The sequence below is a fragment of the Morchella importuna genome (assembly GCF_003444635.1).
Source record: "Morchella importuna strain M04M26 chromosome Unknown Morimp01GS041, whole genome shotgun sequence".
In the NCBI taxonomy this organism is placed as follows: domain Eukaryota; kingdom Fungi; phylum Ascomycota; class Pezizomycetes; order Pezizales; family Morchellaceae; genus Morchella; species Morchella importuna.
The window spans coordinates 424,746-437,837 of record NW_025763438.1 but is presented as its reverse complement, the minus strand read 5'-3'; the positions used below and the strand labels follow the sequence as shown (position 1 = coordinate 437,837).

At 47.8% G+C, this 13,092-nt stretch overlaps 4 protein-coding genes across 4 annotated transcripts; 1 reads left to right on the top strand and 3 right to left on the bottom strand.

Moving 5' to 3' along the window:
* Window positions 1-932: 932 nt before the first annotated feature.
* Window positions 933-2,391, top strand: LAJ45_10100 (uncharacterized protein; the record flags this gene model as incomplete). Its single annotated transcript, XM_046119631.1, has 5 exons — window positions 933-1,100; window positions 1,177-1,333; window positions 1,394-1,520; window positions 1,578-1,721; window positions 1,770-2,391. 5 exons carry the CDS (start codon window positions 933-935, stop codon window positions 2,389-2,391), a joined length of 1,218 nt encoding a protein of 405 aa, XP_045967262.1.
* Window positions 2,392-2,808: 417 nt separating this feature from the next.
* Window positions 2,809-3,217, bottom strand: LAJ45_10099 (uncharacterized protein; the record flags this gene model as incomplete). Its single annotated transcript, XM_046119630.1, has 2 exons — window positions 2,809-2,989; window positions 3,042-3,217. 2 exons carry the CDS (start codon window positions 3,215-3,217, stop codon window positions 2,809-2,811), a joined length of 357 nt encoding a protein of 118 aa, XP_045967261.1.
* Window positions 3,218-3,730: 513 nt separating this feature from the next.
* LAJ45_10098 (uncharacterized protein) lies at window positions 3,731-6,878 on the bottom strand (the record flags this gene model as incomplete). The annotated part of the gene is made up of 5 exons (XM_046119629.1): window positions 3,731-4,049; window positions 4,111-4,263; window positions 4,326-6,491; window positions 6,569-6,670; window positions 6,751-6,878. 5 exons carry the CDS (start codon window positions 6,876-6,878, stop codon window positions 3,731-3,733), a joined length of 2,868 nt encoding a protein of 955 aa, XP_045967260.1.
* A 1,886-nt stretch (window positions 6,879-8,764) lies between these two features.
* Window positions 8,765-10,010, bottom strand: LAJ45_10097 (uncharacterized protein; the record flags this gene model as incomplete). Its single annotated transcript, XM_046119628.1, has 3 exons — window positions 8,765-9,071; window positions 9,144-9,806; window positions 9,856-10,010. The coding sequence occupies 3 exons, from the start codon at window positions 10,008-10,010 to the stop codon at window positions 8,765-8,767; spliced, it is 1,125 nt and encodes a 374-aa protein (XP_045967259.1).
* Between the last annotated feature and the right edge of the window lie 3,082 nt (window positions 10,011-13,092).

Sequence of the window (13,092 nt, the reverse complement as noted above, 5' to 3'; positions counted from 1 at the left end):
TCAATTCTCACACCACCGTGCATATAATGTCGATAACTTATGCATGTGAACCCTAGGCTTCGTCGACCCAACATGGTGGTCACCTCCAAGACGTGGCGCATGCGTGCCGGTGGTCGATCGAGTACGTACGTCCATGAAGGACATATAGTATACGTATAGAACCGCCCAGAACCCGCCATCCATATTTCCAGCAGCAATTGCAAGTACTCGTGATAGACGTTTTTGGGAAGAGCAAGCCATGGTCTTGGCATGCATAATACTTTAATGCCAAGAACCGTCTACCAGTGTCCGGAGGCTAACCTCCTTGGTAAAGACAAAACCCCGGACCAAAGTCAATTGAGGTATAGAGCCTATAGATATATGATCTATCCCACGCATGGGGGTTATCCGCCAAAAGTCGCATCTTACAAGTAGGTATCGAAGCCAAAAACCAACCCGCTGCAAGGATGACAAGGCCGAGTGATCTTCCATGAGCCAAGCCTCAGAGGAGAGTGATAATCTATGATGAAAGACCTCCGGCATGTTTAATTTATAAAACTGTCATTTTTTTACATCGCCAATGTGGTGCAAATACAAACCTGAGTACATAAGTATTGAAAAATTATATATCAGTAACGTCCACGCGTACTGCCATTGATCTTGCGCGCACGCGTACGGCAACATGAATTAACTCAACACCACTGATCTGATTAGCGGGGTGGCCGCGTGCGTATACTACGTGTATTTATACTAAAGTAGCCATGGAGAAAGGAAAAGATAGAAAATCACAGAAACCCGGTGTTTTGTGCGTGTGTGGACGTTACACAACGTCTGATCGTTACCCGGCCGGTGACCTACCTGCTATCTGGGTTGCACTGGAGGCATGGTTGCCTGAAATCAATCTCCGCAACATCGATCTCGCCTGGCGCATCTAAAATAACAAGTTGACAGCCATGATAGATGAACATCTCATTACCACCGATCATGTCGGCAGTACACACAGTGGAACCCATTTCAGCGACAAGTCCACGATATCAAACCTCGGCCTCCGTAACCCGCAAATCTCAAAAATCACCATCTGGCAATATAGAAATAATCATGATTTCATTGGTTGTTTGAAGGTTAGTTGGTTTCTGGCTGCTCGTGCGCAGATAACGTATATCAAGCTCCGGTCTAATATATATGATGGACAATTAGGTCGACTACAATAATCAGGATAATGGTATCGAACATGGAGCCGGGAAAGGCGGCACGAAGACGGAGATCACCTTGGCACCCGGTGAGTATATCGTCACATTAGAAGGTGATTTTAGTGGCGGTGCACTATCCAAATTTAAACTGTCTACCAACAAAGGTATTGCCTCCTTTCGGTACCGTTTGATGCTTGTTGTTAATAGCTAGCCGGTACGTGTAGGACATGTATATGGCCCGATTGGTGGGTACAGCAATGGTGGAAGTGCGTTCAATTGGAGCTCATCGTCCTTCACAGTGGGCCCAGAAATCAAGAAGACTCTGGGCCTGCATTATTTCACCGGAACCTGGTATATCTTCATTCGAGCACCGAGGATCAGGCGAATAAATGATTAATCTTTATTTAGTGATACAGAATATATAAGGTCCCTGCAAGCCGTGTTCTCGCAATCTTTAAGAAAGGAAAGATCCCCTGCGGTCAAATATGAAAGACAGGCGCCCAGCGATCCCGGAGCATCAGAGAATACGGCGCTTCTATCAGAGTTTACACGGTAATCCTACACATACACCCCATGCTTTTTCTACTAACGCATCTATAGTAATATTATGTCACCAATTGCGACGCTCTTGGTTGGGCCAAAGCCAGATGTATTTCATGTTTACGAAAGAATTGTGTGTCGCCTTCCGTTCTTCACTGCCGCTTTAAACGGTCAGTTTCGCGAGGCCTCTCACAAACGGATTTTAATGCCCGAAGACGATCCATCTTCCATCGCTGCGCTTGTCGAGTTCCTATATACTGGGCACTATACGTACCCGTATATCTCCGAGGACCAATCTTCCAGTCCAGACGTCTCCGAGGATGAATCTTTTAGTTTAGACGTCCCTCTTGTCGACAGTGCTGAGGGAATATTTCATATTGGTGTTTATGTTGTGGCATCAAAATACGACTGCCAGGAGCTATCAAAGGCAGCCATTGTTTCAGTGGCAAATGTTCTGGATGGGCTGAAAGGTATCGAGAGTGTGAGGCTTTGGAAAGAAGCTTACCAGAGCGGACTTAATCTTGGGCATGTGAAGGACTTTCCGGAACTTAACTCCAAAATGGTAGGTATGCTGAAAGAGGTGTATGCGGAGCACCAAGAAGAGATGGCCATGACTGTTAAAGATATTCCGGAACTGGGAAATGACCTGTTGAAACTTATGGTGGAGCATGCTACGTTTTAGTTAGGATTGAGATCATTATACGTTTGTTTTAGGTTTAATGTTCACATAATATACAAATTGACAGATGTACCGATCCTCCCATTCATAATAGCTATTATCATGCTTCACCGGTGAGGTCGTATACAGTCTCCGCGACAGGCTTGATCACTGCATACGCACATGTGTAAAGAACTAGAGCATACGCGAAAGGCGCGCAGAAAGCTTGATTCGATTTAACTCGTGGTCACAGCAGTGCTTAGAGCACTACCTATATGTGATTGATTCATGCATGGTTAAAATTAACTCCTGCTTATATACGAGTGCAACGACGGCTACGAAGAAAAAAAGGGAAAAAGACCACGGATTTCGTTCATTTAAAAACTAAGCTTAACATAGGAGTTGACATCAATCCCAGCCATAGCCATCAATGCAGAGCCCCTAACAGAAGAATAATGAATCGAGCAATGGATTAGAAAACCGCTGATTGAGGCCTTCCAGCGTCCAGCCATGTTCGTCCCCAATATCTGCAAGTACACTCAGGGAACTTGAGATCTCCACGTTATAGCAGTTATCCTTCAAATGCTGCTTTATCTCCACCCCTCGAATGGTAAGATCCTCCCTAAAATCTGTTAGCTATCCTACACCAGCATCAAAGAATAGGACATAATTACCACTCTTTTGCCCAATGCGGTCTCACATTCAAAAACCGACCCCCCACCTCATATACACTCCATGCATCCACAATCCTCTGCACAAATAGTCGCCCGACACTCTCTTCCCCTGCAGGCTGTGTACTCACAATCTCAGTACTAGCAATACCAAACACATTTCCCTGCTGTAGCGCCATGATTATGTCTCTATGACTCAGTAATTCGCATCGCAATTCCCACGCGTGGGTTTTCTAAGCAGGCCTAGGAAAATGAGATATGAATACAGACCACAGATATAGACATATATCACATGCGGCCTTACATCACTTAGTATAAGTGTCATGCACCAAAGGGAATCAGTATGGCAGTTCTATGACTCTCCACTTGCGACACCCCCGCCTGCTTCAGCCTGGATTGTTCTCGTCTCTTTTTCGTGGTAAGCCTATTGGTAAATACCTGCATCCTAGTAGAATCGTTTCGCATGAGTTCTCTTAACTGCTCGACAAGTAGTAATACGGCTTATACCGTAATATACTTCAATGATTAAACTAGCGGTAAATACTTTGAATAGGAATCGATCGGTTATGTGTATAATATTATATATTTATATGTGCTTCCTAAATTAATCATATTTATACGAACCAATACCAAAGCCTAAACCGCCATATCCATACTACATGAAACACGAAGCACCAAGCTACAAAGCCAGATTACAACGCCGTTAATTGGACATCGTCCGTAAAGATCCTATATGTTGTCCCTGAGTTAGCACAGGCGAATCCCAGGCGGACCACCGCGGTGCTAACTCCCGCCGGCGCATTCCACACTGCCTGGTTACCCGACCACGCCCCCGCCATCGGGGTCATCGTGATCAGTTGGATATCATTAATGTAAGCTGTGACGACGCAGTTTCCACTTGTCCCAGAGGGAGTGAAGGCCCACATGCTCAGTGCATACTTTGTTCCTGGGCAAACAGTCACTGTCTGGGCTATCCCGACGTTCCAGTTGGTGGAAGAACCCTGTGCGCGGCTATCGGACAGGCAGGTTAGCAAAAAGCAGATGATAATAGGCTAGGTGGAAGACGACTCACAATGCACGAGAGCCGGAGCGCTGGCCGCCGGAATAGAAGCCAGTATTGGCCGAGGAGAACCCAGAACCAGAGACGATGGCCCAATTCCCACTGGCGCCAAGGGAGCCATTCTCAAAGCCGGTATTTTGTAGGGGAGAGATCGTGGGGCAGGAACTGAAGAACAACAATATTAGCGAAAACACACAATGAGAGGGCAGCAATTTGAGTTTACTCACGCTGGGAGCGTAGTACTAGTGACCGTCTGTGTCTCTGTAGTAGTTGTAGGCCTATCGATCGTGGTAGTTGAAGTTGTAGTATCAGTGATAGTGGTAGACTCCCGGATTGTGGTAGTTGTGGAGGAGACCTCGGTAGTTGTTGTCGAGGAGACCTCGGTGATCGTTGTAGATGAGACCTCAGTTCTAGTTGTGAGTTTACCCTCCTCAGTGACCGTGACCGTGGTCGGTTGAGCTGTTGTGACCGTTTCAGCTGGGAGGGAGATTGTAGTCGGGACAGTAATTGTCGTCGGCACCGTCAATGTCGTGAGCAGCTCTTCCCCGGGCAAAGTGATCGTTGTAGGTACCGTGACGGTAGTAAGCTCCGCCGGTGCGGTGACGGTGGTGATCTCGCCAGCTCCAGGTATAGTGATGGTGGTGACAGTGCCAGGAAGCTCAACTGTAGTTGGGATAGTAGTTGGGATGGTGACGGTGGTAACCTCTCCAGCTCCCGGAATAGTAAGGGTCGTTGGGACAGTGATAGTCTCTGCTTCTCCAGGGAGAGTGACCGTTGTTGGGACGGTGACAGTTGTTAGCTCCCCTGCGCCGGGAATAGTAATGGTCGTGACCTCGCCAGCACCTGGAATTGTCAGTGTAGATGTAGTGACGCTTCCCGGGAGCTCAATAGTGGTAGGCACAGTGACGGTCGTGATCTCCCCTTCTACTGGAATGGTGAGAGTGGATGTGGTGGTAGTCCCAGGGAGCTCCACAGTCGTCGGGACAGTGACTGTCGTAACCTCCCCCGCCCCCGGGATAGTAAGTGTCGTTGGGACTGTCACTGTGGTAAGCTCTCCTACGCCTGGGACAGTAAGGGTAGAAGTAGTGACAGCTCCCGGAAGTTCAACGGTTGTAGGAACAGTGACGGTTATAACCTCTCCTGCACCTGGGACGGTGAGTGTCGTTGGGACCGTGATTGTCTCCGCCTCACCTGGGAGAGTCACAGTTGTTGGGATAGTAACAGTTGTCAGCTCCCCTGCGCCAGGAATTGTGACGGTTGTGACCTCGCCAGCCCCAGGGATTGTAAGGGTAGAGGTGGTGGTAGTGCCAGGGAGCTCAACGGTAGTAGGTATAGTAACAGTTATCACCTCGTCAGCTCCCGGAATAGTGAGGGTTGTAGGAACTGTTACGGTGGTGACCTCTCCAGTACCCGGGACGGTAAGAGTAGAAGTGGTAGTGGTACCAGGAAGCTCGACAGTGGTGGGGACTGTGACCGTCGTAACCTCACCTGCACCAGGGATAGTAAGTGTGGTCGGGACAGTCACAGTAGTAAGCTCTCCTGCCCCTGGGACAGTGATAGTCGTGACTTCGCCCGCGCCCGGAATTGTAAGTGTGGATGTCGTGACACTCCCGGGGAGCTCAACGGTAGTGGGTACAGTGACTGTCGTCACCTCACCAGCTCCCGGAATGGTGAGAGTTGTAGGAACCGTCACCGTGGTGAGTTCACCTGCTCCTGGAATGGTAAGAGTGGACGTTGTCACAGCCCCAGGAAGCTCGACAGTGGTCGGGATAGTTACAGTCGTAACCTCGCCAGCGCCGGGGATAGTGAGAGTTGTAGGGATTGTAACTGTCTGGGCCTCGCCCGGCAGAGTGACGGTTGTGGGCACAGTGACCGTTGTGAGCTCTCCGGCGCCGGGAATGGTAATAGTGGTGACCTCGCCCGCACCCGGGATGGTCAGGGTGGTGGGAACAGTAACAGTGGTAAGCCCTCCTTGACCGGGGATAGTGACGGTAGTGGGAACCGTAACAGTGGTAGGTTCTGCTGGAACAGTGATAGTCGTGACCTCCCCGGCCCCAGGAATGGTAAGTGTGGTAGGGACTGTTACGGTTTCTGCTTCGCCCGGAAGCGTAACCGTCGTCGGCACAGTTACGGTTGTAATCTCTCCAGCTCCTGGAATTGTCATTGTTGTAGTCGCCGGTACAGTGACTGTCGAATACTCCGAGCTGGTGATGGTCGTGATGTCACATACATCGTGGGTGGTTAATGTGGTGGTCGATACACCACCGGGCAGCGTGACAGTTGTGGGAATGGTGATAGTAGTGATAACACCGTTCGCTGTGACAGTCTTGATACTTCCCGGGATGGTGGAGGTGGAGACAACATGCGTTTTTGTGCTCGTATATAGGGTAACACTGGTCTCTATCAGCCTGACAGACTCTACCTATCGCGGTGGGGGGAGGAAGCTAATAAATAATGTATATATACTCACGTTTTTCCTACATCACGCCCAGGCACATACTTTGTGCTCGTTTTCGTGACCGTTGTAGTAGTTGGAGGTACCCATTTTGTCACTGTTGTCGCGGGGAGCTTCCTGCACGCCATCCAGTCAGACCTTCCTCAAAACATCCCGCCACTCGAGGTATTCAGTCGGATATATCTATGTTTATGTACCTCGTTCTTATGTTCCACATCGTCGTAGTGACCGTATTAGCACACTGCCCCGGACGCCTATCATCATGCGCATGTACTGCCACAAGACCCCCCGAGAACAGGAGCGCAGAAATGAGCGGAAATTTCATGATTCTGATTGTTGTAACGACAGTCGGTAGAGAACGAATATTTCTTTCTCTTCCTTCTCCTCCACCTCCGGGCTGGGAGGAGACGCTGTTTTTATCATCCCTTTCTGGCGCTGGCTAATTAATTCCAAAGCACAAAAGGAAAGAAAAAGAGGCGCGGTAGTTGTGGTACCCGTGCAGAATAGAAGGGTTTAGCGCGGTATGGCGCTTCCGAGTACGGTTTAGAGCCGCCCCCACCCCGATAGAGAAGAGAGGCCCGGGATATTGGATTTAGCGACTTTAGCAGGGGTAGAAAATATCCTGATTGACGAGTCGCAGGGGGATCGGGGACGCCGTGTGTGTCTAGAGTATGTAGGCACTACACATCTACTCTATTAGCCTATCTACGAGAGATTTCTCTCTCGTAGTGAGTCGTATAGGTTATACGTTAGGTTGACTTTGCAATTTTGGGAAACGAGGGGAGCAGATATATCAACCAATCACATGTTACGATTTAGCCCGAGTACATACCAGCTCTGAATCGACCAAGAAATAACTATAATTATTATATACTGTTCATCAACGTGAGGTTTTGTCGCTACCCCAAGCTGCCAATTCAATCGCAAAACAATTAACTGTGCCCTTGGTCAGGCTTTGTCGACGACGGGCGACCGATAAGACTTCAGGGGTTGTCAAAACTAGAGTAGCTGGCTCAGGTACCGATTGCTTATTTCTGCACTTTGATCTCGCTGGAACACACATGTTGTGCAGCCATCGAATTTCACCTTAGCAAATTAGGTGGCGTATCATGGGAGGGGGGGGAGGGATGCTGTATGGTTGCTTGCCTGCAGCGCGACTAGGACATGCAGAGGTCTCTCCCCTTTCCAGACGTGCTCGTACAACAACAGAGAGGAACGAATATCATATGGGAGACCTAACCATTTCCCTTTCAGAGTCTGCCCGTTTCTCTATCGCCTCTGTGCTATCTAGTAATGCGCATACATCATGTAGGTACATGTATATGGTGTATGTAGATGTTTGACGTCGTCGTCGATATAAGCAAAGCGACCCACGTGCGCGGTCGGCCCGCGTGGATGTCAGCTCAAGCCCTTATCCGATGCTTGCGCTTTGCGATCGGCATTGCATTGTTCAATTGCAACCTCTCAAATCTTATCAAACATCACGCCATTCGATACTACATACTTGCAGCACCGTTATCTATATCTTCAACGTTTCTCGGCCTATGTTGCTGGTTACATCCCTGTTAGCACGATCCTAATGCCACAAGCCGCGAAGGTATTGGGGTAATATTTGCGGTTGAGTTCAGTACATCTGGGATCTGTACTGCATGTATTCAGTTAGATCCACCTCGACCCTGTACAAGCCACACTCGATCAAGGGTAGAGGCAGTAGCTATCATCTTCATATAATTCGTGCTCGCTGTAGACTTCTGCGATGATTGACACTGACTTGATATGCATAGCTACACATATCCCCAGGTACTTCGACTCACCTTCCTGGGTTGACTAAAGAAACCCTAGCCATTGGGTTCTGTTCCCCAATGGGCTACAGGATGTTCCTTCTCACATGAATTTCACATAGTAAGGTGCATCTGCTCGGTAAGTAGTTTTGAAGGTGGATTAACATTTCCCTAATTGCAAACCCACTTTCAATCTTCGATACATGACAACTCTTGCCGGGATTCGCGCATGCTTAGCAGGAAAACGACGCGAACCCTGCTTTTGCGAGAAAGTGCGAAACCTAAAACAAAAAAGTCATACCGCGAAAGATCCAAATCTACTACATATCTCAACTTCCCGTGCCCGAAAAGCAATATATGAAAAAGAGAAAAAAGAGAAAAAAGAAAGGGGAGAACATTCTGTCTTCATCCCGAGATAGAACGACCATGATTATACGGGTGTGAGTGTTATATCATCGAGATAGATATACGCCCCCGATGGACACCCGGAGAACGTCACATACAACGTCGCATCACCCGTCGAAGCCCACATGCCGGTCAACAGCCTCCAATCACCCGCGGGATCCGTTCTGGTTTCAGGCACTACTTCAACACTCCCGATGTGAACCTGGATCTTGCAATAAGTTGATGTTCCTAGGACGAACAAATTCAAAGTATATTGCTTTCCAGGGCACAAGGAGACTTTCTGCCCAAGTTTATAATACCAGTTGTTGTTGTTCGATGTTCTGCTAGCCTTACTATATATGGTAGAGTGGTTAGTACAGAGCGGTCAGGGCAGAGGAGACTTCCGCATATTGAGAGAGACTTACAATGATTTGAGGCCGTCGTGTTTTTTGTTGTCAGTAATTTGGCCCGCGCCGCTGTTAGACGCGGCCTGAAACCACCCTAGAGGGGTGCTTCCTCCTGCAACGGCGGCTGGATGTTCAAAACCTGAATCTAGGACAGGGGCAGTAGGGCATGGACACTGCGAGACTGTCGTGGTTGAGGTTTCCGTCGTGGTCGAGGTATCCGTAGTGGTAGAGGTTTCCGTAGTGGTTGATGTTTCCGTAGTGGTAGATGTTTCCGTAGTGGTCGAGGTATCAGTAGTGGTAGAGGTTTCCGTAGTGGTAGATGTTTCCGTAGTGGTCGAGGTATCAGTAGTGGTAGATGTTTCCGTAGTGGTAGATGTTTCCGTAGTGGTAGAGGTTTCCGTTGTGGTCGAGGTATCGGTAGTGGTAGAGGTTTCCGTAGTGGTAGAGGTTTCCGTAGTGGTAGATGTATCAGTAGTGGTCGAGGTATCCGTAGTGGTAGAGGTTTCCGTAGTGGTTGATGTTTCCGTAGTGGTAGATGTTTCCGTAGTGGTCGAGGTTTCTGTGGTAGTCGATGTCTCCGTAGTAGTGGCTAACGGAAGCGTCGTAGTCTCTGTAATGGTTTTAGTTCCGTGGGTCTTTGTAGTTATCGTTGTACATTTTGTGTATATAGAAGGCACAATTCTACATAAATTAGTATTACAGTGGCTAGTGGCATTGTAATAGATCATACTTTGTTTTATAAACTGTAACTGTAAGTGGCTTCGGACACCCGCCCCCTCCGCCCCCTCCGCCCCCTCCGCTACCCCCACGACGTTGATTATCGTGTGCACGAGCTGAGACGGCACCGGTGGCAAGAAATAGAGCAAAGAGGAGCTGAAGCTTCATGGTTGCAGTGTTGAACTATGATGATGGGTGCGGCGGTGCACTGTTGAGTTATGAGGATTGATGGTATGTGTTAGAATTCCCTTTGGTGTGGAGAGTAGAGCTTCTTATATGATCCCATCTCTCCCCTCTAAGGTTTTAATGTGAGCCTTCAGAATTCGCAATTTTGATCATTTCCGCAGACAAAAACATTCTGCCAAGACCAGTCAACGCACGATATATTAGCTTGTAAGCATCCAGAAAGTAAAACCCTCTGGTGTCAAGCTATAAGAAAAAGTATAACCAGGTACCATGTCTAGCACCACCACAAAGACACCAAGCCGGCATGTGGCTTGAACCGCTCCTCTAGGACGTAAACAAGGAAATTTGTGGTAGCCGTTGTTCCCCGCGCTGAAACATTCTCAAATTTGTCAAGAGGCACCAATGTCTTCATTCTGTGGCTGTGAAACATGCGGGTCTCAGATCCACAAACTTAATTTACGCCAAGAAGCCCTCACACCTGCCTGCAAGAAATAAGGGTTAGACACGTCGAGAGTTCTGAATGCCATAGCTTTTGTTCGCTGCGGAATTACCCGACCATTTCTTTATGCGTGTGGTTCAGCGCCTAACCGCAAGGCACCTGCAAAATATTTTAGTTACTTACGGGCGAAGGTTAAAAAAACTTTACAAACTCTAAATCGATAGCGATGGGTCCCACGTCCAGGGGAAAATAAAGAGTTTTGTCTCAGACCGGCTTTCTCCGCTGGATGCCTCTGAGAAAAGGGTTGTTTTTTTTCGCCTGCGAGAGTCGCCTTGAGCTCTAGACTGATTCACCCCGACCTGAGCTGTCTGGGGCGACATTGCCGGAAGCCGGGCGTCTTGTCCCCGATGTACAGCTCTAAAGCCTTTGAAACCTTATAGTGGAATGGGATTCTATTGAATCCTCGTTTCCTGGCGCACGCCCCCAGTCAATGAGGGATGCATGTACTTTAGCTGAGATTTTGAACATTAAAGGATTTCACTTGCTCCGAGTCTACTTCAACCGGATTGGTATCGTGATATCCATTTTTGTATCCAATCCATTGCAAGGAAAGCTTAAAGACAGCATGGAGCACATTTTCTCCCTAAATCCCTCACCCATGCCAAGTAAAAGCAACTTATAATGTCTTTGATTGTGTGATTTCGGTTGATCCAAAGCTTTTGCACGCTAGAAAAAACCTTTGATCACTAGTGCGATGTGCGTGTATGTGATGTCTCAGATCATTAGTTACAAAAGAATAGGAAGCACGAGGTGATATGATGCCAAGCTAGGTAGAGACATGCGTTATTATGCTTATAAGAGATACCTGGAACGCTTCGAAGGAACTTACCGCATGGCACATGTTTATCCAACGACTTCGCTATTGAGGCGTTTGCAATCGCTCATGCTTGTAAACAAATATTGACACTTGTGCATAGAGTACGAATACTAGTTAGCAAAGGCGCATGTGCGCTAACCAGCAGAGGAAAGGATGGAAGTGGAACGCTGAAACCCAGAGCTTTTCCACAAAGGGGAGTTATAGTTTACTGTACCTATAGAACGAAGATACCGAACCCCATCAAAATCAGACCCTAGATCGCACGGAAAATAGGTCCAGAAGAACTAAAGAGAAGATTATCTCAGCTGCCTATAGATGCAGTATTTGCTCCGTATTCTCAGCAAGAAGACTTCTTCTGTCCGCAGTGATTTTCGTTCCCGTTGTCAGTTGCGACATATTTCTCGAGAATACCTGCTTCACACGCCGTGTAACGTTAGATTCAATGATTCTCAGCCCGCAATACTCACAAGTTGGTATTATCAAAACCAAAATTGATTGTCTAGCCTATAGCTATATCCTTCCCTTTCTTTGGGTCATGTCTCAGTTCTATCCAAGACACGTCCAGCAGCTTCTATCAGTTGAGAGCTGCAGGTACATACAAAAGTTCGATCCACATCCCTCTTAAGACGCTTGTCTTCCCCCACGGCTTTAACTAAGTTCCCCGGTACCAATTTCCTCCCCGCTTCTCCGCGCGGGTGCACACCCGGTGCACACCCGGTGCCGATATCAACCATCAGAAACACAAGGAAGGTTTCTGCTCGACTTATAACCAGTTACATGCGCTAAATTAATGTATATGGCTAACGGGGCTCGAATATTAGGCATGCATTATTCAGGAAATCTTGGCTGACCCCAATACACCTCGTGAAATACGAAGAATAATTGAGAGAGCCTTAAGAAACCATGAGACTCTAGCAAGTACAGCCGGATGGCCGCCTCAGAAGCTCTCGCTGGAGCACGCAATTTCATGAAATTGGATATGTAGTTAGGCAGCATCTTCAGTTAGCCTTGTTTCTAACCTTCATGTCTAGATGTAGTTACCGCAGGTATACATTTGGTAATAAAGTTTGATCCGCCCCTTCTCATCGCGCCAGGCTAATAAAAAGGACGTTGGCCCAAGCACTGAGACTAGCTCTCTTAGACATGTTCCAACTTGAATTTTAGCGGTTTATTTGACCCTGTCGCTCAAGGCGCAATGCCGCATTAAATCCAAAAGAGAAAATCAGAGGAACCAGGCTCTTTCCCACCGGCCAAAGCACAGTGGTTAATCTGGTATTAAGCTTCAATTACTACTAGCGTTGTGCTGTCGAAAGGCCTTTCAAGCCAGAACTCTATGAAAGGTTATTCCACCCTCGTAAATTGATAGCCTAGTACATGTCCTTTATTCATTATCCGAACGGGAGTACCCGCAAAGTTGTCGGTGGTATAGAGAACATGTTCATGCCCGCTTCCCCGCGACATCTTGACTAGGCCCTTGTACAAACAGTGCTGGCTCCAGGTTCTACTTCTATGATTGATTGATGGGAGAATTGGCACTAATCAGATTACCGGAATTTGGAGCTGGAGTCCTTCTCGCAAAGGGCCTATTATATCTCAGATTTTGTTTCTTTTAGTCCCATACCGAAGTCTTCTCGGGAAGGGGGCTAATTTCCATACCAAAACGAGATAGTCCCATCAAGGAGCTTCAAGGTAGGACTAACGATCAATCTGTGATTGCCAACAGATCTGGGATCATAGCCAAATATCGG